This window comes from Sorex fumeus, unplaced genomic scaffold, assembly GCF_029834395.1.
Source record: "Sorex fumeus unplaced genomic scaffold, SorFum_2.1 ptg000072l, whole genome shotgun sequence".
Classification (NCBI taxonomy): domain Eukaryota; kingdom Metazoa; phylum Chordata; class Mammalia; order Eulipotyphla; family Soricidae; genus Sorex; species Sorex fumeus.
This window is the reverse complement of record NW_026606129.1, coordinates 46,941,423-46,967,848: the sequence shown is the minus strand read 5'-3', so window position 1 is coordinate 46,967,848 and position 26,426 is coordinate 46,941,423. Positions and strand designations below refer to the sequence as shown.

The following is a 26,426-nucleotide window of genomic DNA, read 5'->3' as shown; positions in this document are numbered from 1 at the left end:
GTGGCAACATATATTTCTGATCCCTCGTCCTTCCTCGAAGAAGAGGTGTACAGCTACAAATCCAGGAACACGACATATTGAGATTAGGATGAAGGGAGTGGAATTGGAGTAAAACTGAGAATTTTTAGAACTGGGGAGCATATAGACACAGTGAAGGAATGGAACACAGATACACAAGCAGACAGTCCACAGAAATGGCTTGTGGGCCAACTTCCAGTTGACCTCTCTTTCTGATTCAACAGGAGAATGTGTGGTTGTGCCCCTAGATACACAGCAAATGACCCCACTACTCAGTCTCCTTTGCAGCATGGTTATGTCCAGAAGAGCAAAGGGAAGGGATTCCTTTTGTTTCCTGACTATTTACTGCAATGTCCAGTGAAGCGTGGCACATCTTAGAACAGTGGTTCTAAGCCACTCTTCCACAGATAGGTGTTGGCCCATGGGTATAGAAAAGTGGAAAATCATGGGACCATTGCTTTGGTTATAATTACTGGACTGTGGAGAAGCATGCAGGACAGGTGCAGGGGTACAGGCATGGGAGGTTGGAGAAGCCCATCCTAGAACACACAGGTAAGGCCAAGCCTCGAGGTGGCAGGTAGGAGGACAGAAAGTCCTTGGCCCTGACCACCTCGCAAGATCAATTTGTACCCCTCAGTTTTACATGTGGCAGGAAGAAACTTTTCTGAAGGTGCCCGCGCTAAGATCCACGTGATAGAAGGCACCTGGAGTCCTCTGAGTGAAATACTCAGTAACACTTTTATCCTGTATTTTGTACTTGATGCAACTCCGCTTCTTTGGGGCTGGGTTGCTGCATTCCTGTGTTTGGTCAGCAAAGGGTTTTGATGGTGACAGTTCACGTGGTTCTGCTGGACAGTCAGTGGCTCTAGATCTGCTCCACAGGGCCAATGCCACCTGTAAACTTTTGTGGTAAAACAAATGGAAAAAGGGTGATGCCTGGTACTAGGTCCTATGTCCTTGGGAAAGTCAACCAGGCCGTGAGAAGGGTCCTAAAATAGGACTGGTAGGCAGTTCTACCACAAGACTAGAACCCTAAGACAAGGACTTAATGACCCTGTGGTGAGATGTAACAATTTTCACACATTTCCTTTTACTGAGGTATTTTTTGATAATTTCATTAGCCATTTTGTTGTAATAAGCAATATAAGATAAATTATTTTCTGTCTACAAAGGGTAGCAGGTTTGGGGGGTGGTTGGGAAAATGGGGACAATGGTGGACGGAAGATCACACGGGTGGTGGGATTGGTGTTGGCACATTGAATGCTTGTAACTGTATTATGAAGAACTTTGTAAACTATGGTGTTTAAATAGCACTGTAGCTCTGTCCTCCTGTTATTCATCGATTTGCTCGAGTGGACCCAGTAACGTCTCAATTGTGAGACTTGTTGTTACTGTGTTTGGTGTATCGAATATGTCATGGGTAGCTTGCCAGGCTTTGCCGTGCAGGCGAGATACTCTCGGTAACTTGCCAGGATCTCCGAGAGGGGCAAAAGGAATCGAACTCAGGTCGGCCAGGTCGGCGGCATGCAAGGCAAACGCCCTACCCGCTGTGCTATCACTCCAGCCCATGGTGTTTAAATAAAGGGGGGGAAAAAGCTTAGAGTTCAAATATAAACTTCTTTGGAACTGAACAAAAACCAAATCAAACCATGGCCTAGCAGCTAAATGTATATCTTAAGTTAACACAAGAGCCAAACCAGTTAAAAGTGGCTAGGTAAGGAGGCTGGTTTAGTCTGGCTGTCAGCACTCCTCTGTATCACTTGGATTGAGAAAAACAAATTAAGTTTTGAAAAGAGAGATGGGTATCAAAGTAATTTCAAAGCATTACTATTTTATATCTGGGAAATTTGCAACACTTTAAAAAGGGTAAAATTAATGCTCGCAAGGCTGTACCAAGATTTATTTATCACTGGAATATGGCACTGTAAACTGAGACAGCCCTTTCAGAAGTCAGTAAAAGCTACGTGTCCTAAGACATAGAAAAATATTCATAACCTTTGGCTAAAAAAAAAAAATCCCACTCCTGGTGATGCTTCCATGGTAGGGCATTTGCCTTGTGCTCAGCCAGCCTGGCTGAGCTGGGTTCAATTCCTCCGCCTTCTTGGAGAGCCCGGCAAGCTACCAAGAGTATCTCGCCCGCACGGCAAAGCCTGGCAAGCTCCCCGTGACATATTCAATATGCCAAACACAGTAACAACAAAGTCTCAAAATGGAGATGTTACTGGGCCTGCTCAAACAAATTGATGAACAATGAGAGGACAGTGTTTGTTTGGTGATGCTTCCTAAGGATGCAATTCTATAGAGGCAAACAGTTATGTGGACATAAATGTTTAAGCAGTACTGCCACAAGAATCCAAACATGAAAAAGGGCAAGTGTTTGACATGATAGAAAGATTTAAGATATCACAATTTTGAGTTGACAGTATATTATGTACAGCTTAAAAATAATTGTGATGCCTACATAAAAACAAATAAGTTTTTCTGGTATCATATTAAGTGAAGACCAGAAGATAAAAATAGAAGCAGTCTTAAAAGATTCTTAAAAGGCACATGTGTGGGGTCAGAGCAATAGTACAGAGGGGAGAGAGTTTGCCTTGCACTCGGCTGACCCAGGTTCAATTCCTGGCATCCCATATGGTCCCCTGAGCACCACAAGGAGTAATTCCTGAGTGCAGAGCCAGGAGTAACACGTGAGCATTGTTGGGTATGACCTCCCCGCCAAAAAAAAAAAAGACATGTGTGTGGGGCTTGCTCTTCAAGTCCTTGTTCTCCCTTGAACATACAGCTTGCTTGCTTGTCTCTTTCTTTGCTTGCTCTGGAAGAGCCTGTGTTTTCTCTCAAAATGTACTTCTTCCTTTCTCTCCCCTCACATCTTTCTAAAAAAGTTTCTTACTTCACCAAAAAATAACCCTCAAACAAACAAAAAAAAACAAAATGTGTAGGGTCATGAATTAAAAAGTACCAAATAAAGGATGTTGGGAGGATCCTCCCAGGATGGGAAAAGCACGCTGAAAGTAGACTATAGACCAATCATGATTGCCACTCAATGCCTCTTTTGCAAACCACAACACACAAAAGGAGAGAGAGAGAGAGAGAATAAAAGGGAATGCCCTGCTACAGAGGCAGGGTGGGATGGAGAATGGGGGGGTGGGAGGGATACTGGGACCCGTGGTGGTGGAAAATGGGCACTGGTGGAGGGATGGGTACTTGATCATTGTATAACTGAAACCCAAGCACAAAAATTTGTAAGTCTACAACTGTACCTCATGGTGTTTCACTAATAAAAATTTTTAAAAAAAGTACTATGATCGGGGCTGGAGCAATGGCACAGCAGGTAGGGTGTTTGCCTTGCATGCAGCGGACCCAGGTTCAATTCCCAACATCCCATATGGTCCCCCAAGCACCGCCAGGAGTAACCCTGTGCATCACCGAGTGTGACCCAAAAAGCAAAAAAAAAAAAAAAAGGACTATGATCATATGCAAAAGAAATAAGTGTGTGTGTGTGTGTGCGTGCACGCGCGCACATGTACATGCTGGAGAGATAATAAAGGGGGAAGATATCTTGCATGTGGTTGCTCTGATTCAATCCCTGGAACTTCATATGGTCTCCTGAGCACCACCACGAATGATCCCTGAGCACAAATCGATGAATAAGGCCCCGAGAACCACTTGGCGTGTCCCCCAAACAAAAAGAAAACAAAGAATCAAATGGACCCCAATTGTCTCCATATATAAAAGTTGACTTCAGGGGCTGGGGAGCTGGTTCAAGGAGTCGAGCACCTGCCCTGCATGGGGAGGTTCTATTCACTGCACAACACAGTGCTCAGAGCAGGGTTGAGAGGGAGCAGCCCCTGGGCAATGCTGGGTGTGGTTCCCCAAATGAAAATAACAATCACAACAAAACTTTTGGCCTGGGATATTTTCCATTGGTAGGACACGTTTCACACAGTATGAAGGTCGTGGGTCGTATCCCTGCAGCCCCTTACCTGCCATGAAAAAGGAACCAAAGATGAAAATGTAAGATTTATAACTAATAAACTGTTAGACGAAATGGGTATAAATCTTTGTGATACCGATGAGGCTATGGTTTTATACATAGAATACCCCAAACAAATGCAACTAAGGCAAAATATATCAATGGTACATCACCAAAATGTAAAACTCCGGCATCACAGGATACCAGTGATAGAACAAAGAGTCAGCCCACAGAACTGGAGGACATTTTTGGAAAAAAAAACAAAACCAATGCAGATGAATAGATATTTTTTCAAAAAAAGATTAAAAGAGGCTAATGAAAAGATGCTTAGCAATACTGGTCAATCAGTAAATGCAAATAGAAACCATAATATACCCACTTAAATATTGAATGCCTGTAACAAATCATCATGAACAACTTTGTAAACCACAGTGTTTATATAAAGTGTAAGAGGAAAATTAGAAAATATAAATCAATCAATCAAATGACAAATATAAATACACACACACACACACACACACACACACACACACACTTCCTACACATAAAGATTACCACTGTAAGAGAGAGACAGCAACAAGTGCTGGTAAAAATGGGTAAAAATGTGGAGAAACTAGAACTCACACACCTCCTGGTAGAAATGTTTAAAAATACAGCTGCTGCTTCAAAAAAGGGTCTGCTCCTCAACCAGCTGCCATGTAAACCATGCAAAAATGGTTATCCCATGACCCAGAAAATCTGCTCTTACATGTATACACAAGTAAATAAAAATGTGCCTGCAGCAGCAGGATTCCTGATAGCTAGAAAGCAGGAACAATCCAAATGCCCACTGAGTGGGATTAAGATCTGTGCTATACCCATACATGCCACATTGTGGACCGTGAAAACATCACCTGTGTTAAGTGAAAAAGACCAATCACAAACTGCAAGATTCTCTGGGTCCAGAACAAGTAGTCTATGGAGATAGAAAGTGGATTCAGATTGTCCAGTACAGAGAAAGTGGGGAAACCAGGGGTATTTGCTAGAAGGCACCGGTATTCTTTGCAAGACGCTGAAAATGCTCCAGAATTGACTGTGGGGATGGCTGGGCAACTCTACAGTTATATACCATGGAAATATTGCACCGTCTATTTTAAATAGGCGAATTACACCTTAATATAGTTGTAAGAAGAAAAATACAGGAAAAATGCAGAGTACTGCAGCAAAAGATTTTCCATATAAAAGTTCTGCTATGTCCATTATTCAAATTGGATAAAAAAAAAAAGACCTCATTCTTTGAACTGAAATATGAGTAAATCTGAAAAAAATGCATAGAAGCAAACTGCATATTGTTACCTGGTCAGAAGCTATTTCTTAAAAACAATAGAGTAAAATTTTTTATATAAATAAAAAATACTATAAACATAAAAATATGCATTTGGGGAGGTGGGGGGGGGGGTTGGGCCCACACCCAGCAGTGCTTGGGGCTTACTCCTAAGTGCAGTCAAAGATCACTCCTGGTGGGACTTGGGGGGACCGTCTGGGGTACTGGGGTTCAAACCTGAGTTGGTGTGTACAAGGCAAGTGCGATAACTGTTGTACAATCTCGCTGGCTCAGAAAGAAGAGAAGGAAAATCTGAAGTCCCTGATCAGCCCTACTATTCTCTGTGATTCTTTTCAGTCATGAGTGGTAAGGAGACTCGGGAACCCAAGGGAGACTAAGAGAGATCTGAAGCAATCAAAGCGTTTCACATGGCAGTGGATGCTAGGGACACATGTTAGTGATTACAAATGACTGTTCTCAGGGGATTTGCACCAAGGCCGGTGTTCAGCACCGCACAGCTCTGCCGAGCTCCATGCAACCAGCTTCCAGGATGCTCGGTGGAATAGGGCTCTGTTGTCCCATAGCCAGGAAAGTACATTTCCCTCATATGACATTTAATATGTCAGCTGCAAGGCTGATGGCAGAGTCTGGCTGGAGAACTACCACACCTCCAGGATTAGAATTCTGCTCCTCATCCTTTGTCACACCCCATGCTGACACTAGAGAGAGGCAAAACAATGGGGAGCAATTAATTATTTAATGTCCTAGGGCTTCTGGGGGAGATGAGGCGCCAGCTCTCTACTGTGCCAGTGACAACAAGATTCTAAGCTGCCGGTCAGAAAGACCTCGTTTACCCCTTGAGTAAAGCACACGTAGCTCACTGGTGATGCAAGGCTGAAAACTGTGGTTCCAAAGCCCCAGGGTGTGGATATTTTACTATTAGGAATGCAAGTAAAGACTCCAGGAAAAGACCGAACTGCTGTGAGAATTCCAATCCTTCCCTGCTGAAGCTCTTTATGGTTCCCTGTTCCCATCAAGTCAGAGCTGACATCACAGGGCTCCAGTCAGAGGTGGTCGCTGAAAAAGGGGAGGCAACACCCCCATTATGGAAATAAATGCAATTTCAAGAGCTCCATAGGGATGCCTCTGCGATTTTTGTGCTCTTAAAGGAACCTGGACAAATGCTATGACATGGAGGGAAAAACCAAACGGTCTTTAGTTGATCACTCAGCAACTGCATCAGCTAAGCCAGAACCAGGGAACCCTGAGGTACCCCCTGTGCTACCTCCAATGCTTCTCTGAGCTGTTCCCTCCTCCCCAATCTGTCCTGCGTCCTCCTGCTTCCACTCTGTCCCTGTGGAATCCCCCTGTCCCTGAGTATCCCCCATCTCCTCAGGACTTGTCTACACCCACAGCTCTCTGCTCTCCTGGGCCCTGCCACCTACTCTGCCATGCTCCCACAGGCTACGTGAACTTCCTTACATCACAGGACCCCTCTGGGATCCCAGCCTACTCATCCTGCGCCGACGCAGAAGCTGACACACACAATCAACTGAGCAAGGATTGCAGGAACTCCGGCCTGAAAGCCTTCAGTCTCGCGAGAGGTGGACCAGTCACTGCTGTGTGCTGCCCCACTGGCAACGACCACTACCTCCCTCCTCAGAACCTGACGTCTGGGGCTGGCCGAGTAGGAGCCACTGGGCTATGGAAAATGGCAATAGTGACATGGCATTCTGGTTTCAAATATGGATCTGTGCCTCCCCGGGAGCCGGGGGAGGCAGAAATCCATATTCAAATGGCAATTTTAATTCACCTCTTGAAACAAACTGCATTGCACACAACCTACTGTACTGGCCTTAGGTGATTAATGCCACATGTCAAAATTCAGACTTGATGTGAAAAGTACTTTGGAGAGACTTTGAATAAAATTGATATTTGCAAAAGAATATTTCCACTATGAAAATCAGAACTGGAAAATTTAGAAGTGTAATGTTCCATCTGGAATGACTGCAGAGATTATTAAAAAGAGGAGAGAATGAAACAAGCCATTCAGCGCCAAAGGAAAATGCCCAAGCCGAGTCAGACACACAGGTAGCCAAGAGAGAATAAACACACTGCTCGTCACAGAAGCTAAAATCATTTCTTGCAGATGAAAATGTTCTGAAATAAATAAATAAATATATAAAATGTCTTTTATATCAAAGCTCTGGGCTGGAGCGTTGGCACAGCGGGTAGGGCGTCTGCCTTACAAGCGGCCAACATGGCCGAGCCGAGTTCGATTCCTCAGCCCCTCTCGGAGAGCCCGGCAAGCTACCGAGAGTATTCGATATGCCAGACACAGTAACAACAAAGTCTCCAATGGAGACGTTACTGGGCCCGCTCGAGCAAATCGACGATCAACGGGAGGGCCTTTACCTTACCTTACCTATCAAAGCTCTAACTTTTGCAACATCTTCACTGTCTATTAATATTACTTCATTTTAATATATGTCCCCAAATTAACCACAGGGCCTGCCAAGGTTAAGATCTTCACATTTTTTAGTAGCTTTATTTAGGATATTATTCCATCCCCCATCACTGTATCACCATATCACTGTCATGCCATTGTTCGTCGATTTACTCGAGCGGGTGCCAGTAACGTCTCTATTCCTCCCGGAGCTTGCCAGGCTCTGCCTGTGCGGGCGGGATACTCTCGGTAGCTTGCCGGGCTCTCCGAGAGGCATATATTTATATATTTCTCCCTATGATTTGTTGCCTACTGTCTGAACCCCATCAAATATGGTGTGACAATTATGGAAAATGGGTAGAAAATGTCCTATAAAGCGGCCTGGAGCGTGGCGGCGGTTGGGTAGTGGAGGTCGGCTGCCAGGACTGGTTCCCTTGGGGTGGGGGGCTCTCACCCGCCCCACTCTGGGGCGCCCCAAGTGAAAACTGCCTGGCGCGGAGTCCCCCATCACCCTCCAGAAAAATCTCAAAATATTCAGGAGAATATAAAACTGGGAGTTTTCCCTTTAAAATGAATAGATGAAAAGGATCCAATTTCTCTTTTTAAATAGGTGGAAAATAAAGCTGGGAGAGCTAGCTATGAGTGGACTTGAGAAGCACATACTGAAATTTCAATTCTAAAGAGTATTTCTGTTTTGATACAGAATGAGAGAAGCGATAGGCTGAAAGATGTGTCTGTCCAAGCCCTGGGGCATGGCAGTTCTGCTGTGGCAGTGGGCGGGTGGCCCAGGACGCTCCTCCCTAAGCATCCTTAAGCACTTAGCACAGAGCAGATTCTTCGTGAGGGAATGTGCATGGGAGTGAGCCTGCTTTCATGCTGCGAGGAAACAAGTCTGAAGCAGAGGTAAGCTGCAATGGCCCTGTTTATCTTTCCAACCTGGTATCAGGAAACTTCTTACTTCTGTTACTTTAAGAATGGCAACTTTGGGGGCTGGAGACATAGTCCAGGGAGTAAGGATCTTGCCTTGCATGCGGCTGACCCAGCTTGGATCCTGAGCATGCCCTGAGGATCCGGATCCCCTAAGCACTGCCAGGAATGGTCCCTGAGTGAAGAGTCAGGAGTAACCCCTGAACACTGATAGGGACGGCCTCAAAACAAACAAAACAAAACAAAAAGGTGCTTGCCTTGTAAGTATCAGACCCCAATTTGATCTCTAACACTACACAGCGTTCCACAGCAAGGGAAGAGTAGTGACCCCCTAAAGCATAGAGCCAGGAGTTGCTCCTGAGCACTGCCAGGTATGGCCCAAAAGCAAAAAAAAAAAAACCAAAAAACAAAAAACAAAAAACAAAAAATAAACAAAAACCCCTCAAACCAAAAAAACCCCAAATTCAAGAATGACAACTTTGGCGCCAGAGAGACAGTACCAGAGGTAAAGTACTTGTCATGCATTGCATGTGGTTGATCCTAATTCTGCACCACACACAATCCCTAGAGCTCCAGTGGGTATGGACCAAGTCACTCCTACCTGAAACAAAACAAAAGAATGGAATTAAGAAAAAAATTAGAGCTAGGGGTTGAATCCAGGATCATGTACTTTTGAAGCATGTGCTCTACCACTGAGTCCTGGCCCAAGAATGACCACGTGTGTGTGTGTGTGTGTGTGTGTGTGTGTGTGTGTGTGTGTGTGTGTTGGTTTGAGCCATACTTGACAATGTTTAGGACTTACTCCTGGCTCTGTGTTCAGGAGATCAAATACAGCAATGGAGATAAAACCGGGGTTGGCCACATACAAGTCAAATGTTTAAGTCCTGTATGATTTCTTCTGCCTCAAGAATACAAGTTTTGAAAAACTATATCACTGTCTAAAACATTTTACTTGGCAAATAGTTTGAAAATAGTTTGAGCAGGCTCCCAAATTTATACTGTGTGACTTTGATGAAGTTTACTGCCTATGGAAAGAGTATGGGGCTTTCTTGTTTATTTTATTGTATTTCGCTATTGTGGCAGGAGCCACACCAGGCAATACTAAAGGTCAAGCAGAACTGGGGATGTAAATCTACCACTGGAGTCACATCCCCAGGATGCGATTTTTGTTGAAATATTTTCATTGCTCTGGAAATGGACTTCTAATAGAGAGGGGAGGACTTCAGCTCACCAGACCAGACCCCATTCTTTTGCTAAATTTGTTAAGAGAGCACACCTCTCCCTCACTGGTCAGCCTATTGGCTAGGAAGGTGTCCACTTTCTCTTGACCAAGAAAAAGGTCACTGTCACACTGTCACTGTCCTCCCATTGTTCGTCGATTTGCTCGAGCGGGCCCACTAACATCGTGAGACTTGTTACTGTCTTTGGCATATCGAATACGTCACGGGTAGCTTACCAGGCTTTGCTGTGAGGGCGAGATACTCTCGGTAGCTTGCCGGGCTCTCCGAGAGGGGTGGAGGAATCGGACCCAGGTCGGCTGCGTGCAAGGCAAATGCCCTATCTGCTGTGCTATCACTCCAGCCCAAGAAAAAGATCAGGGACTCCATTTACTCCAGCCAGACACCTTCTCCAGCCCCACGACTCTGACCCCATGCACTGAGAAAGGAAAGATTCAATCAGAGGCATATCATGTGCTACTCTAGCTGCAGCCCAAACACTGCCCCATATCAGACGTCTCCCAGACTGGTTCTTCAGTGGTTCCGCCAGCAAGCTCCCCCATTCCACCCCCAACCCCCCTTCCCATGTGCTGCACTCTTCCTCTGGGTGAACCTGACTGAGTCTGTCACACAGGTCTGCCTCTTGCAAAGGCACTCTGCAGGTTCTCACCGGCCAGTACCGTTAAGTGCCCGCCAGCTGGATCCCTTCATTAGGACATGGATCCTTAAAATAATCACATTAAGTCATTGAAATGTTTCCTCTAGTTCTCACCAGCTCCCTTCCAGTCCCAGAGGACAGTGCATTTTTGATGATGGAATTATAAATTAAGCAGATTTCTATTCCCATCAGAAAAGAGCTTACAGTTTGATCCTGTGTAAGGGGAAAGAGCCAGATTTTCCTTCAGAAACTCAACAAGCAGAAACTCCTGCAACTCAGAGCGAAAGCAGGGGCACACAACACTTCCCAAGCTCCATCGTTCGCTGGTTTTGCGACTGTGTTTTGGTGCTGGGGATCAGAGCCCAGGGGCTCATATATTGAAAGCCTCTGCTTTACCACTGAGATACTTAATTCCTCAGCTCAGAGCTCAAGTTTCAAAACAGAAAGTCAATCAGGTGACGAATGAGACACAGGGTGATGTGGGTGAGAGAACCATGAATTCAGGGACCCGGTGTCACAAGGTGTGACCGGCCTGGGACGTGACTCCCCACTACTCACCTCTGCCGGGGACCAGCGCCTTCTGCAAAGCCGCCTTCAGTGGGCTGTGGCCGTGCAGGAGCCTGTGGTCTGGGGAGATGGCCACGTGGGAAGCGCCGTAGATGGCCTCGGGAGTGGCTGTGTAGGCACTCAACTTTTCTCCTGTGACTTGCCCATTCACCTGGCGGGAGGAACACAGACTCCTTTCACTCTTCCTCTGGGACTGTGTGCTCCTCAGCCATGCCCCTCTCCCACCCACTCTCACCCCCAAACAGTACAGGAGCACCTCACAAATGGCCCGAGGATGCGGTGTCTGGGTAGGGGCAGAGAAGGGCAGGCAGAGAGGAGAGTGTTCCCCTTTCAGCACCTAGCACCTCCCACCAGGCGGGTGCTAGGTCCCCCGAAGGGCAGTGCGTGGACAAGCTCCCTCAGAAAGGCCCTTTCTGGTTTTCCTGACCTCTGCTCAGGAATCAAAAACAAAGCCAGAACAGAGGCCAGAGAGAGAGTATAGCGGGCAGGGTGTTTGCCTTCTATGCAGCAGACCCAGATTCTACCTCCAGCCCCCCAAAGGGGGTTTGACTGGGACTCAGGGGAGGGAGGGAAGGATTTGGAGCTGAAGCAAATGAGGTACATAAGCCTTGAACGGACAACCCTCAAAGATGCTCTAGATCTGCGCTATCCACTACAGCAGTCAGCAGCAAGACAAAGCTATGGAGCACTTGCAATGTGACCAAGATGCTGAATGATAGAGCAGATCTGGGGCCAGAGCGGCAGTACAGCGGGTAGGGTGTTGCCTTGCATGCAGCTGACCCTGGTGCGATCTCCAGCATCCCATACAGTCCCCTGGGCACTGCCAGGAGTAATTCCTGAGTGCAGAGCCAGGAGTAACCCCTGAGCATCATCGAGTGTAACCCTCCCCTCCCCAAAGAAAAGAAGAGAAGAGAAAAGAAAAGAAAAGCAGATTTCATAGGGGTGTAGTGCTTGCCTGGCACACAGCTGACCCCTGTTTGATCTCCAGCATCACATATGGTCCCCTGAGTACCGCCAGGAGTGATCCCAGAGCTAGGCATTAGCCCTGAGCAGCACTGGGTGTGGCTCAAACTGTCCCCCACTAAAAAGAGAGCTAATTTCAAAGACAGTGCTAACACAGACTGTAAACTCTTCCCTTAATAATCTACTCGAGGAGTCTCCAAATAGTGCCCAGGAGATCTGACCGCCCTACTGGTGATTCCTGGTCAGCTGGGCTGGTAGTTCAGTATAAACCCTTGATGATTCAAAGTTGCTCAGGCCCTGCAGTACTGAAGGATTATCTGGGCCACCCCAGAGGCCTTCAGGATGCACCTGGCACGTGGTGCCAGGGACTGAACTCAGGTTGGGCACTAGCTACCTTTCTCCCAGCTCCTTAACAAAAACCAATTTTTTATTTTTTATCAATCACATCATGAGACTACAATATTTTAGATGTAATGGGTTAAATAAGATATTATTAAAATCAGTGTCTCCAGGGGCCAGAGAGTATGGCGGGTAGGGCACTTGCCTTGTACGTGGCCAACCGAGGTTCAATCCCCAGCATCATGCCTAGTTCCCATAGCCCCGCCTAGAGCAATCCCCGAGTACAGAGCCGGGTGTAAGTCCTGAGCATAGCAAGGTGTGGCCTCCAAATAAAACAATACGAAGCAAAAGATTATTAGCATCTCCAGCTACTTTGAACTGATTCATTTTCTGTAGTGCAGGGAGCCATACCTAGTGGTGCTAAGCGGTCCCTGCTGGCAATGCTGGGGGACCATGTGGGACTTACAAGTGACCATATATATGCAAGGCAGGTGCTGTAAGTCCTATACTACTCCTCAAGGTCCTGTTTCTCTGCATTAAAAAAAACAAATAAAAACCACTAATAGAAAATTTGAAAGGAAGGAAGTATATCCCTTGAATATTTTCTACTGAACCGCACTTCTGTGGAGTGGCTGGTCTGTTCCCCATGCCCCAAAACCACAGTGTGAGTGTGTGTGTGTGTGTGTGTGTGTGTGTGTGTGTGTGTGTGTGCGTGTGTGTGTGTGTGTGTGAGAGAGAGAGAGAGAGAGAGTGTGTGTGAATGCACGCAAGCTGGAGATGCTGTAGCTCGGTCACCTTTAGCATGAAATCCAGATGGCAGCCCGCACAGTCCCCGATCCAGTGGGCCTGCATGCCTTTGATTCCATACCACTCCGGAAGGTCTGTCAGCGCATCCCGCAGGGCCTGCAGGAATGAAAGAACAGAGGGACAGGGGTAGAAGCAGCAGGTGTAGGACGTGAGGCTTGGTGGCAACACGACGAGAGACTCAGGTATTAGCTCCTCCCCTACCCACTTGCCAAGTCCCAGGAGCTCGGCAAATGTCAGATTCAGACATGCTCATTACCACGCAGTTCAGGGATATTTTTGTCCTTTGTCCCACAGTAGGTCACCATCCATTAGGGGTATCTTGGGTGAAGTGGTTGGGATGAGACCACCCAGCACCACCGCAGGCAGCTGTAAAGTTCCACCTTCAAGGAGCACCAAAGAAGGAGGGGCACAGGCATGAGAATAGGAGGATGACCCCAGGGGGGCACATGGACAGTGCTAAAGCTGAGGTGGGGGCCCCCAAGACCCTGTGTGAACGCCATAGAGGAGGGGCGGAGCCCCGGGGGAGCTCAGCAGTGGGAGGACCGGGAGAAGGGGTGGGGGAGAAGAACTGGGAATGCCAGTGCTTGGCCACTTGGACAGGAGACCCCCCCAGAGACCCACAGCAAATCAGCCGCCGAGAGAGAGGCTCCAGGAAGAGGCGAATTCCAAAATATGACGGCAGGACCTGACAGACAGGTGGTGGCAGCACTGTGAGCCACCCGGCATGTCTGCTGCCCACTGACCAGGGCAGGGGCTTGAGCGTCCTCAGTTCTCATGAAAACAAGGGGCGGAGAAACCTGTGCTAAAGTCAAACACCTGGTCCAATTGTGTGTCCAGAGGTGGCTTTCTGCGGGAAAGTCTGGTTCCATGTCAAGTTGCCCCCAGGACCCTCCTGCTTCTGACCAGCTGAATGAACCATGAGCTTTTCTGAAGGCGGCAGAGGACCTGGGTTAGTTCCGTGGTGGAGTGCTGCCTGGCGGGAGATCCCCGGGACCACCAACGCTGTTGAGGGTCGTCGCCACAGCCCTGCCGTTTGTGATCCCGGTATCACAACCAAAGGGCGCCAGTTCTTGCACACACATGCGTGACCCCTGGTTACCACATCAGCAGAGGCAAGGCAAAGTATGGGAAGGAAGAAGGTGCCAGAAGTACCTTGGGGGGTGGGGCAGTTTCTCAAAAGCTCCCCCCGCCCCTCTGCCTGGCCATGGCAAACTCTGTGCTTGCCCAGAGACACCAACTTTCTCCAGTCCACGGTGGCCTCTGACTCAGTCTACACAGAGATGCTCCCTTCTGCCGGAGGCAATGCCCCCCTCCCCCCATTGCTCTCTGCCTTGCTTCCTCCCTGCCCCTCATCATGCCTCCTCTGGCTCATTTGTGGAACGCGTGCCTCCTCTCTGGACTACAAGACACCAGAAAGGAAGGCCCAGGTGGTTTCAGTCACCGAGGTTGACTCTGCACCTAGACGTCTTGGCACATCATCCTCTGCATTATGAGAAAACATGTCCTGAGGAATGGGTCCGCTGTGAGGGCAGCAGAGACCAAACCTTTCCCTCCTCTTCTTCCCTGTTGCTGCTAGAGCTCACCACCAGCAGAGCTCAAGATGCAGAGCTGCTGGGAATGTGCCCATCACGTGGCAGGGCTGGGGGCTGAACTGCGAGCTTCACACTTGCAAGGCAGGTGTTCTCAGCTCCTGTGTCACCCTTCCAAGCCCCTAGAAGCATCTTTGTTTGTTTCTGGGATCACATCTGGCAGTGCTCAGGGCTCACTCCTGGCTCTGCACTTAGGGATCACTCCTGGTGGGAAATCAGGGGGACCATATGGGTGCCAGGATGGAACCCATTCCTGCTTCTCCCTATACCGCTGGGATGCTCTGTCCCAGTTCTTATGTCTAGACTTTATTTCTTGGTGAACTCTCATGGTGGGAAAACCAGGAAGTACTTTTGTCCTCACTTTTGTCCTCACTACTTGGCTGGTAGTGAGGACAAAGATTCAAGCAAAATGAAAGGGGAATATTTTGATAAGTTAATTATGGGGATAAGAGACCATCTATGAATATTTAAAAAAAAGATTAAAAAAAAATAAACTGCAAGAATGAAATCCACATCTTGTGTGCCATGCCCTCCCTAACTAACCCTGTAAACACTATTTGTAACTGTTTCTTGATGACAGGGCTTTAGAGCAGTGTTTCTCAACTCCATTGGTCAGGAGGACAAATGAAGTGAAAAGCATATAAAAGGGGGAGGGAGGGAACAGGATACACGAACACTATGGTACAAGACTAGAAGGTCAATTGGTAGGAGATGGGTCAAGGGCAGTCACATCAGGGGAACAGGGCTGGAAGGATACAGGAAAGGCTGAGAAACACTTGCTTGGTACATTATCCCATTTCCCCCTCCCCCCACCTGGCTCCTGACAACCTCACCCTCAACAAGTCCCCCTGCAAAGGGCCATGCACTCAGGCCTAGGTATACCGATTCACTCTGGAGGACGTTTTTGTTTGGGCTTGTGTTGGGAGTGCAGCCTTCCTTGCTACTTTCTGGGCTATTACAATTCCAGTGGTTTGGTAAGTATCACGTATCCTTGGGGCTGGTAAATGGTTGGCGGTACCTCTCTTTTCCCATCTTGGCCAACCTTGGCCAACCTCAATTTATAGAAATCTTACAACTTCACAAAGGTTCTGTCTCTCTCTCTCTCTCTCTCTTCTCTCTCTCTCTCTCTCTCTCTCTCCCTCCCTCCTGTGATTAATTAGGGTCACTTGGCCAGAGAGACAGTACAGGGCTCAAGGCTCTGACCTTGCATACAGCTGACTCCAGTTTGATCCTCAGCACTGCATATGGTCCCCCAAGCACCACCAAGAGTGATCCCAGGAGTTAGCCCTGTTAGATGTGGACCAGAAAACAAAAAATCCTTAAAATATTCAGGCTACCATTAGAGACACGTTGGAAATACCGCAGGTGTTCAGGGGCCATGAGGGCTACATCAGGCACTACGGAGAAAAGTATTGGTAGAGACCAAACCCCAGCGCCATCACATACGCTAGGAATATGTTCTCCCACTTAAGTCACACTCCAGTCTTTTTAAAGTGCCATGAGATCTCTCTCCAAACAGTATAAGGCTGATGTGGATGTGTGACGGCTGAAGGGTGAAGGATTCCAGGATGCCCTGTGCTCTCCGCTGGCCTCTCTCCCTCAACTCCCAAGGTGCCGGCACGATGTTGAAACCACGGTTTTATTCAACTCCTCTCACCTAATTAGTGAAAAAATGGCTCACTCGCTCAATTTAACAGCAGACTCCAAATTATTAATTATCCAGACCTTCTGGTGACTGTGAGTCCCCTGTGCTTACATCTTTATGCAGATGAAACTGAGACAACTTCTTCTAGAGGTAAACTGTAGAAACTAATAATATGAATGGCTTCTCATTTGATTTTTACAAATTATTACTGTGTTTAGCACAGTAAGTAAGGCGTTTGCCTTGCACATGGTCAACCTTTGCACATGCTTCGATTCCTCCGCCCCTCTCGGAGAGCCCAGCAAGCTACCGAGAGTATCCCACCCACACGGCAGAGCCTGGCAAGCTCCCCGTGACGTATTTGATATGCCAAAACCAGTAACAGCAAGTCTCACAATTTCTTGTGAGACGTTACTGGTGCCTGCTCCAGCAAATCGATGAACAACGCTACAGGGCTACTGTGTTCCATGTTTCTTTAAAGTCAACCTATAAAGATTCCCTGCGGCATTTAGCACATATACAAGTTCTATAGCTTACACAAAAGCCTTGGTAGTCCTTGTCTCTTGGATGGCTTGGAAACGACCACCAGCAGCGATAAGATGAAACAGAACTCAACCTGGGTAAGTCTGACTGTGGACACATGCTTAAGGGCAGGAACCAGGAACTGCTGGGCTGAAGTACACATACAGATCAAAAAGGCCAGGAGTGGGGGCGTAGCTCAGCGAGAGAGCATTTGCCTTGGACATGAGATCCCGGGATCAATCTCTGGCACCACCGAAAAAAGGAAAAAGAAAACAAAAAGCAAATCACCCTCCCCTAAAAACCAGCAGACCAAAAAACCAATAAAAAAATACAGCAATCCTAAATATAATCAGGTCTGAGAAAGAGGTTTAAAACCAAAAGACTGGGGAGAAAAAGATGATTAAATATAAAATGGTTAATCTGACTCTTCAAAGGAATAGAAATAACGTCAGATATAAATCCATTTGTACTTTCCAAGAGCAGACAGTGTATGAACTAAAATAGTAAGGACAAGGTATAACAGAACCTCAAGCAGGAATTTAGAAGGGTTTTAGAAATTTTATGTATTTTATTGTCCTTGGTAAGAAACCAAGGCTAGCTGACTCTTTAAGAGAATGTCTCAGCTACTATTAGTAGAGTTGAGAAATCAGAACCTTGAGAACTGGCCACAGATTTGAGGCAGAATAAATGAAAGAGAACAGATTTGGCGAGAAGATTTCATCAAAAGCCTAACATAGCTTGCTTCTAAATCAGTGCTTTAATTAGCCATTAGATTTGAGTTATAATTTGTATATATTTTTCTGTTTTAATCTTGCCACCAGCAGGTAGGGTTTTTGCCTTGCATGCAGCCAACATGGCCAACCCAAGTTCGATTCCTCCGCCCCTCTCGGAGAGCCTGGCAAGCTACGGAGAGTATCTTGCCTACACGGCAAAGCCTGGCAAGCTACCCATGACATATTCGATATGCCAAACACATTAACAACAAGTCTCACGATGGAGATGTTACTGGGCCCTCTCGAGCAAATCGATGAACAACGGGGTGACAGTGACAGTGACAGTGAATCTTGCTACCAAGATTTCTTATATATATTTTTTCAAATCATTATAATGCAATCACTTCAAGGATAGTGTACATTTAAGTTCTAATCACTGTATCACTGTATCACTGTCATTCGGTTGATCATTGAATTACTCATGCGGGCGCCAGTAATGTCTCTATTCCTCCTAGCCCTGAGATTTTAGCAGCCTCTTCTTACTTGTCTTTCCCCAACGATTGGAGGCTCTTTCAGGGTCAGGGGAATGAGACCTGTTGTCATTACTGTATTTGGCATATCGAATACGCCATGGGGAGATTGCCAGGTTCTGCCTGTGCAGGCAGTTTACTCTCGGTAGCTTGCAGTGCTCTCCGAGAGGCATATATTTATATAAAAGGTAAAAGGTAAAGGCCCTTCCGTTGTTCATCGATTTGCTCGAGCAGGCCCAGTAACGTCTCCATTGGAAACTTTGTTGTTACTGTGTTTGGCATATCGAATACGTCACGGGGAGCTTGCCAGGCTCTGCCGTGCGGGCGAGATACTCTCGGTAGCTTGCCGGGCTCTCCGAGAGGGGCAGAGGAATCAAACTCGGGTCAGCCATGTCAGCTGCATGTAAGGCAAACGCCCTACCGCTGTGCTATCGCTCTCTCTCTCTCTCTCTCTCTCTCTATATATATATATATATATAAAGTTCTAATAAAGGAAAATTAATTATGGAGGTTGTAAGATGTTAAAAATCTAAGTGTCAGGTCTGAGCAACAGTAAGCAGGTAAGGCATTTGTCTTGCACACAGTTGAATGGGGTTTGATCCCCGGCACACCATATGGTCCCCCAAGCACTGCCAGGAGTAATTCCTGTGTATAGAGCGTGGAGTAACACCTGTGAATTGCTGAATGTGACTCAAAAAGCAATAAATAATTAGCACTATAGCACTGTCCTCCCATTGATCATCGATTTGCTCGAGCGGGCACCAATAAGTCTCCATTGTGAGACTTGTTGTTACTGTTTTTGGCATATCGAATACGCCACGGGGAGCTTGCCAGGCTCTGCTGGGCAGGCAGGATACTCTAGGTAGCTTGCCAGGCTCTCCGAGAGGAATGATGGCTGCATGCAAGGCAAATGCCCTACCTGCTGTGCTATCATCCCAGCCCTAATAAATAATTAAACACATAAATAAATAAAAACCGAAGTCTCCTCTCTAGAACACTATAGGGGAATGAACTTTCTCTCTGGCCATCTCCTTCTTCTGCTTCGACTCTGACTTCTGGCCGGAAGTCGTGCACAAGAATACACATGAAAAAGTTTGTCTGCTGTCCTGTTTGCCTCCTCTCACTTGCCTTCTTTAACCTCTGTGCTGAAACATTTCTAGCAAAACGGAGGTTGTGGAATCTCATACAAATCAGTTATTGACAGAAAACTGTGGTGATCCTCAAGGCTCCCAATTTCAGGGGAGGTGCTATTAGCCCAGAAGGGAAATAGTAAGTGTGACACCCCACTAATGATGTCTGAGCTGCCAATAAGGTGTGGGTCCTTAGGAAAGCAAGGAGAAGCTAGCTCTTGCCTACATTCAGAACCACAGGTGAGGGGGACGAGCCAAAAGGTAGGCAACAGCTTCCAAGCCCCCACCCCAAACCCAAACTCATCACTCACCCTGAGAAGGTCTTTTGGGCGGTAGCCTCTAGGACTCATCTACCTGCTCAGTGGGAGTGGTTGTGGCAGTCCATGGGTTAACCCCTCAAACTCAAGATTCAAAGGGTCAATCTTTTTGACCACACTCAGTCTACTTTTCTTTTCTTCCTTTGAGCAATTACTCTATTCTTGAAACAGTGGTGGGGCTCCAAACCAACAGTGTGGGGATCCCAGGCGTATACCTTATCCTGGCACTTCCCAGGTCACCCACCTTTCCAGGCGAGAGTGCTCTAATTCCATTAACTTCCAGTTCTGAAATGTCACAATCTATGTCACAATGACAGAGACCATGCTACTGACAACAGAGTGTAGATTCCAGGCAGCCACTCTGGGATGGGCAGGAGAGGCTCTAGGCGCAGCCCCCAGGAGCCAGAGGGCCGGTTTCCTGTCCCCCCACCCATAGCTCCCACGGCCTGAAAAGGGAGTTTGCATTCGGAGAGAAGTATTTGGGGAGCAAAACTGACAACTTTTATGGGTCTAGTGGTGACCATCAAAATGGGAATGACAGTTCCTGTTCAGTTACCTTCAAGCTGGAAGCTTGCCTGTAAATAAAAACCTTGAAACACATAAAGCCATTCCTTTCGGAGACACTCAGGGCTAAAGAGGACGTGGAAATAATGATGACATATCCCGCTGTGGTCGAGTCGCTTGGTTTTATGATCATCAAAGCGAGCTTGAGTGGGATGGAAAATTTGGGAAGAGAATGACGACAAACACCGATTACCCACGAGCCGTTTAAGCACCTGGGGAGATCACTATTGATGTTTTGTTCCATTTCCTTCCATCCTACTTACAGCCTGTCTTCCTCTGGCTCTGAAATGCGTATTTCCCCTGACGTGTGCTGAAACTGGGACTCTCTCACCATCAACGGTATCTTGGACTGGCTGCATTTTTCTAAATGGATCATAAACTTTGTGTGTCAGGATTGTTCAGCTGTAGAACGTGCATGAGTGCACACAATCACACTGCTAATATGCTCTCTGTAAACTATTAGGGGTTGCCTTTTACCAGAGCCAATAGCTTCTTATGGCTCTGCAAAGGATGGTACCCTGGAGCAGATAGGACTCACACTCAGATCTGGCTACCCTGGATCAGTCAGGAAAACACAGAGAACAAGGAGGATACTGTGGGAAATGCTTGCTTGCTTCTTCCCTCCCTCCGGCCCTCCCTCCTCCCTCCTTTCCTCCCTCCGTCCCGTCCTCTCCCTTCTTTCGTTTCTTTCTGTGACCCAGCAATGCTCAGGAATTACTCCTTTCAGTGCAGAGGGGACCATCTGGGATGCTGAGGGTCAAACCCAGGTCAGCCACACGCCAGGCAAGTACCTGCTGTACTATTGCTTGGGTCCCAGGAAATGGTCCTTTTCTATAAGAGAACACATTCCCCAAACAGTATAACATGGATGCAAGGGGATCAGTTAATGATGGGCGTTAACAGTGGCGGTGGCCTTGGGATCAGCTTCGTGGTTCTCCATATTCTGGTCTCAGAAGACCCGAGGGATAGAAAGCTGGGGCCTAGGAGAAGCTAATTACACAAATCATGAACCAGCTCCAGTTGGGAGAGGCCAACAAGGCGATTCCACCCAAAACGAGCTAGAAAACCTTTCCTTACCACCCTGCACATTAGGCCTGGCATCTCCCAACTTGAGGATGCCCTGAGCACTGCTTCGAAAGGCTTGGTGGCTTGGGAACTCATGCTCAAGAGTAAGCAGCAAGAAGCAGGTGGCGATGAGGAGAGTCAAGCTCAGGGCCAGCTTTCCTTGGGGGTCGGGGTTGGGGAACTGTCTCAATCACAAAACAAGGAAGGGGCTGCTCAGCCTCGGGGTGGGTGGAGGGCAGGAGTCATCCTATCCCCTTCTTCTGATTTGTGGACAGACATCGTCTTGTCCCTCAAGGCAGGTACGAGGGGTTTCTGTTCACTTCCGCTTTTCAGATCAGGGTGGGGATGTCAGTGCCTGAGGGACACTCAACTGAACTTAGAAGCTGCACCCTGGTCCAGCTTTAAACCTCAGAGGATGCCCTAAGCTGGAGCCTCAGGAGGACACTCACCCAGCCCCAGCTCCCTGCCCTGGAGCCCAGACCAGCCACAGGAGGGAGGGAGGAAGTGTTCCCAAAGGGCCTGACTCGGAGGTATCAGAAGCGCATTTGGGTTTCCAGCCAGAGTTTCAGCTTGCTTGCTTGCTTGCTTGCTTTCTTTCTTTCTTTCTTTCTTTCTTTCTTTCTTTCTTTCTTTCTTTCTCTCTTTCCTTACTTTCTTTCCTTTCTCTTCCTCCCTCCCTCCCTCCCTCCCTTCCTTCCTTCCTTCCTTCCTTCCTTCCTTCCTCCCTCCCTCCCTCCCTCCCTCCCTCCCTCCCTCCCTTCTTTCCTTCCTTCCTCCCTCCCTCCCTCCCTCCCTCCCTCCCTCCCTCCCTCCCTCTCCTTCCTTCCTTCCTTCCTTCCTTCCTTCCTTCCATTTTTTTCCTTTTTGGGTCACACCCAGCGATGCTCAGGGGTTACTCCTGGCTCTGCACACAGGTAATTACTCCTGGCAGTGCTTGGGGGAACCACATGGGATGCTGAGGATTGAACCCAGGTAGGCCACATGCAAGGCAAAAGCGCTTGCCACTGTTCTATTGCTCTGGCCCCAAGCCTCTTTTTCTCTCCCCCCCCCCTTTAGTCCACTTGTCATTTATTTCCTTGTCAATCTACCCCGGGGTCTATTATTCATGGATGGAGCCCTTTCCGCTTCGGTCTAGGAAACAGAAACAAAGCCCAGAGCGGAGGGATGCTTCCTTCAGGTGGAGCTGTCTGCCAACCTGGAGCTGTGCTTCTTCACAGGCTCCAGGTCTTTCTCTACCTCTGCGCGGTGTGGGCAAGGACCCCAGGGAAGGGAGCTGGGACCCCTCGGAACCAGCCTCACGAGGGAGCAGGGGGGATCTGGGCAGGAAGGCCCAGCATTCAGGCCCGGGGGCCTTGATCTTGCACTGCCCTGCATTGCTCTCACCATCTGGAAACATCCTGAGCTTTCTAAGTCTCAGCGCCAAGGCCCAGCCCTGTGCCAGCTTGGGTGCACTTTTCCACTGTCCAGGAACAAGTCCCCTGCCAGGCCTGCTCAGAGCTGCCAGCTGCGTCCTCGCCGCTGTGCCACCTGCAGCCCCGGTGGGGCGGAGACCCCCCATTTCCTGATCCACCCTGGGCAGCCGCGGGTTTGCCAGGGAGCTAAGGCGACCTGCCTTCCTTTGGCTCCTGCCTGTCCCGCCTGCAGCTCAGAGAGGAGAGGACAGGGCGGGAGGCAGAGTACTGAGCTCAACCTAGAGCAGAGGGGCAGGTAAAGGGCAGAGGAGGGAAGAGGTATTAGTTGGCAGCACTGCTAAGTTCACTGGCAGGGTGAGGCAGTTGGGAGGGGGCCAAGGCTGAGGGGAGAGCGTTGAGGTGCGTCTGAGCCAGGGCCCAGAGTCTGGATGGCTTCTGACTATCCTGCTACTCAGTAGTACTGTAGCACTGCCCTCCCATTGTTCATCAATTTGCTTGAGTGGGCACTAGTAATGTCTCCGTTGTGAGCCTTGTTGTTACTGTGTTTGGCATATCGAATACGCCACCGGGAACTTGCCAGGCTCTGCCGTGTGGGCGGGATACTCTCGGTAGCTTGCTGAGCTCTCTGAGAGGGGCGGAGGAATCGAACCTAGGTTGGGTGCGTGCAAGGCAAACGCCCTACCCACTGTGCTATTAATAAAATAATTTTACAGAGTTGGAGGGTGGGGTGGGTAATACATCCCCCTTCTGTATGACTATGGAGGGGCTGGAGGCGGGGAGAGGAAGGCAGTGACAGCCCTAAAGACACACAGCCTTTAGGAGAAACCTTCCAGCCACCATCTGACTGGGCCTCCAGCCACCACCCCTTAACTCCCCCACTCCACTCCGCAGCCTCACAGACCAGGCCTTGGCGAGGCCCAAGAGGCAAGGGGGCCATCAGGACCAGCTCAGCAGGTCCTGCCAGCCCATCAGGGTAGCAGAGGGAGGACTTGGCTGCTGTGTCCAAGAGGCGAGCTGGCCTCTCGGGGCCGGGAGAGGATCTAAGAGGGTAGCTGAGAGCCAGGCAGCACCCCATGCCCAGGAGACAGCTGCAAGATTCTGTGAGCACCCCAGAGCCTCAGGGCTGTCACGAGGGGACCCTGAAAGCCCTAGGGGAGCCTGCTGGGGGTAGGATGTGTGCCCTGCTCCCCTAGGGCTGTCTTTTTTTTTTTTTTAATGCAAAGGGCCATTAAAAAGTCCTACACAAATCTTTTTTATTTATTTATTTTTTTGCTTTTTAGGTCACACCTGGCAATGCACAGGGGTTACTCCTGGCTCTGCACTCAGGAATTACCCCTGACCCGCAGGGGATTATTATCCCTCAGGGGATCATATGGGATGCTGGGAATTGAACCCTGGTCGGCTGCGTGCAAGGCAAATGCCCTACCCACTATACTATAGCTCCAGCCCCTAGGGCTGTCTTTCTGCATTAGCCTCTTCCTCTGACTCCCCCCAGAAAGCTCCTGTCTGAACCCTCACTCTTGGCTCTCCTCCTCTCCCTTCCCAGCCCCACACGTGGGGCACCCTGCCTCTTCCCTGTCTCCCTGGTGCTGTCCACATCTTCATGCTCCGAGGCTTCACACATGACCAGAGCCTCTGCCGAGTGATTTAAGGGAGCAGTATCAAGAGCAGTGGAATGGGGGGCTCTGTCATCTCCCCTCCACACTGGCTTCATTAGGGCTGATGTCACCTGTCTGCATCTTAAGTTGAAACCCTCCTTGGAAACGCCGTGACCGCTGAAGGTTGTGAATGTGGATGGGAGTAAGAGGCTCTTGACTGCATTCACATCCTAGGTGGGGTCTCCCCTGGTCACTAAGGTGTGGGGCTCCCCGTTTCTTCCCGTCTCCCTGGCACTGTCTGTAGGAGGACGGTGAACAGGGGACAGCCCGAGACCATCGAGACAGCCTGAGACAGTCAGGGATGGCCTGAGACTGTTGGGGACAGCCTAAAATATCAGGGACAGCCTGAGATGATTGGAGATAAACAGACCACTGGAGACAGCCTGAGACCATTTGGGATAGTTATCTAAGATAGCTGGGGACAAACTGAGACGTCTCCTGACTGTGCCCCCAGGCTCCTTGAAAGCCTCCTCAGCTGGGCTCATTTGTATTTTGGAGCTGAGAATGGAACCCAGGGCCTTATGCATGAGAAGCTGCTGCTGTAGCACCAAGTCACCTCCCCAGGCTAGTCTGTCATCTTAGTGTCCTGCTGAGGGGCTGGCCGGGCTCTCAGTACCAAGTGGGAGAGAGTGAGTGAATTCTCAGTACCCGCGAGGCAGTGTGGACCGTGGGGTGAAGGCTCCCGGCTCCCGGGTTTGTATCCCAGTGCGATCCCTTCCTACCAGCTCGAGCCTCAGTTCCCTCAGTATCGATGGGGCGTGAGGCGGGGGAGGGGGAGGGTGTCAGAGGGATACGTCCCAGCCAGCCTGAATGTGGAGGGCAAGGGGTCACTCAGCCAAGAAATGGAGGTCACTGCAGACTGGGGTTCTTGTCCAGCAGCTGCAGCTTACTCCCCCACATTGGGAAAATATGATGATTGACTCTATCATTATATTCATATATAGTACGTGGGGCTGATTTAGTGACATGAGGGCATGGCCGTGTCCCCCCTAATGCCCGAGAGTGTCCCAGCAGTTGAGCACCTGAGAGGAGGCAGCTCTGGGGTGGCAGAAATCAAGACTACAAACCTTTCAGCGTAGAGCTGACGGGAAGCCCTCTGTCCCCGAGGCTCCCTGTCCTCCCGGCCACCCTGCTGCCAGGCACTCGGGCACTGGGTCTGGGGGCCTCTGTGCCCCTCCAGCTTTCCACGTGTCTGACTCCGGTCCCCCTTCCCCTTGCAGCGCTGCCCACAAGATGCCTCCCACACAGCTCTGCCGAGACTAATTCATCCTCTGCCGGAACTCCTACTGCAAGCTTCCCTTTCCACAGAATGAGTGGCTGAAATCACTTTTAACATTTCACAAAGCAAACAATCTAAGGAAGACAGGGGAGCGGGGGCCGGTGGAGAAAAACATCAAATATATCAGAGAACAACCTTGATAAAGGTTGTTTTTTTTTTAAATAAAATTTCAGGGCTCCCTGTAATTTTCACATCAGGCATCGTCTTTCTCTTCTGGGAGTTAAGTGAATGGAAGGAGGGCTTCTCTGCAACCAGCCTCCCCAGCAGACTGCCGCAGTGCCCTACAGAGGCGGCCTGGCACTGCTGAAAAGCTTCACATAAGGGAACGCGCTGGGCACAGGTTGTGGTCATCCCCACCCCCATGCTCCAATTCTTGCCCACCATTGCCTGGGCTCTAGAAGCCAGAAGCCCAAGCCTACTTTCCCAGTCCCTCCTGGAGCCATGGTAGCCGTTGCCACAACTGGGATTCTGCCAAGGGCGTCTCCTTGCTTTGCAGATAAAAGAAACCCTCTATCACCCACACCACCCCTTCTGCTTCTTCCTTCCCTGGATGGAAATAATGATGTCTGGAGCTTGAGCACCCAATCTGCAACCACGAGGTGATGAACAGAAAGCGAAGGCCAAGAGAACCAGGAGATGCCAATTCAGGGCCCTATTCCAGTCTAGTCCCTGCCAGTGGGACGTTTCCTAAGGGAGAAGCAACCTCCTCCCATTTGGTTGCGTTGCCTAATTCAGAGTTTTAGTTACTTGGCAACTGAAAGTAATACCAACTGATTCAACAGCT

The 26,426-nt window shown here is 48.8% G+C and overlaps 1 protein-coding gene across 1 annotated transcript in view; it reads right to left on the bottom strand.

Moving 5' to 3' along the window:
- The window catches only part of LARS2 (leucyl-tRNA synthetase 2, mitochondrial), a 150,168-nt gene that overhangs the window by 49,496 nt on the left and 74,246 nt on the right, over window positions 1-26,426 (bottom strand). Inside the window, exons 8-9 of the mRNA XM_056129230.1 lie at window positions 13,210-13,317; window positions 11,104-11,263 (exon numbers count right to left, since the gene is read on the bottom strand). Of these exons, the coding sequence (XP_055985205.1) occupies window positions 11,104-11,263; window positions 13,210-13,317 (268 nt within the window). The remainder of the gene's footprint in view (window positions 1-11,103; window positions 11,264-13,209; window positions 13,318-26,426) is intronic.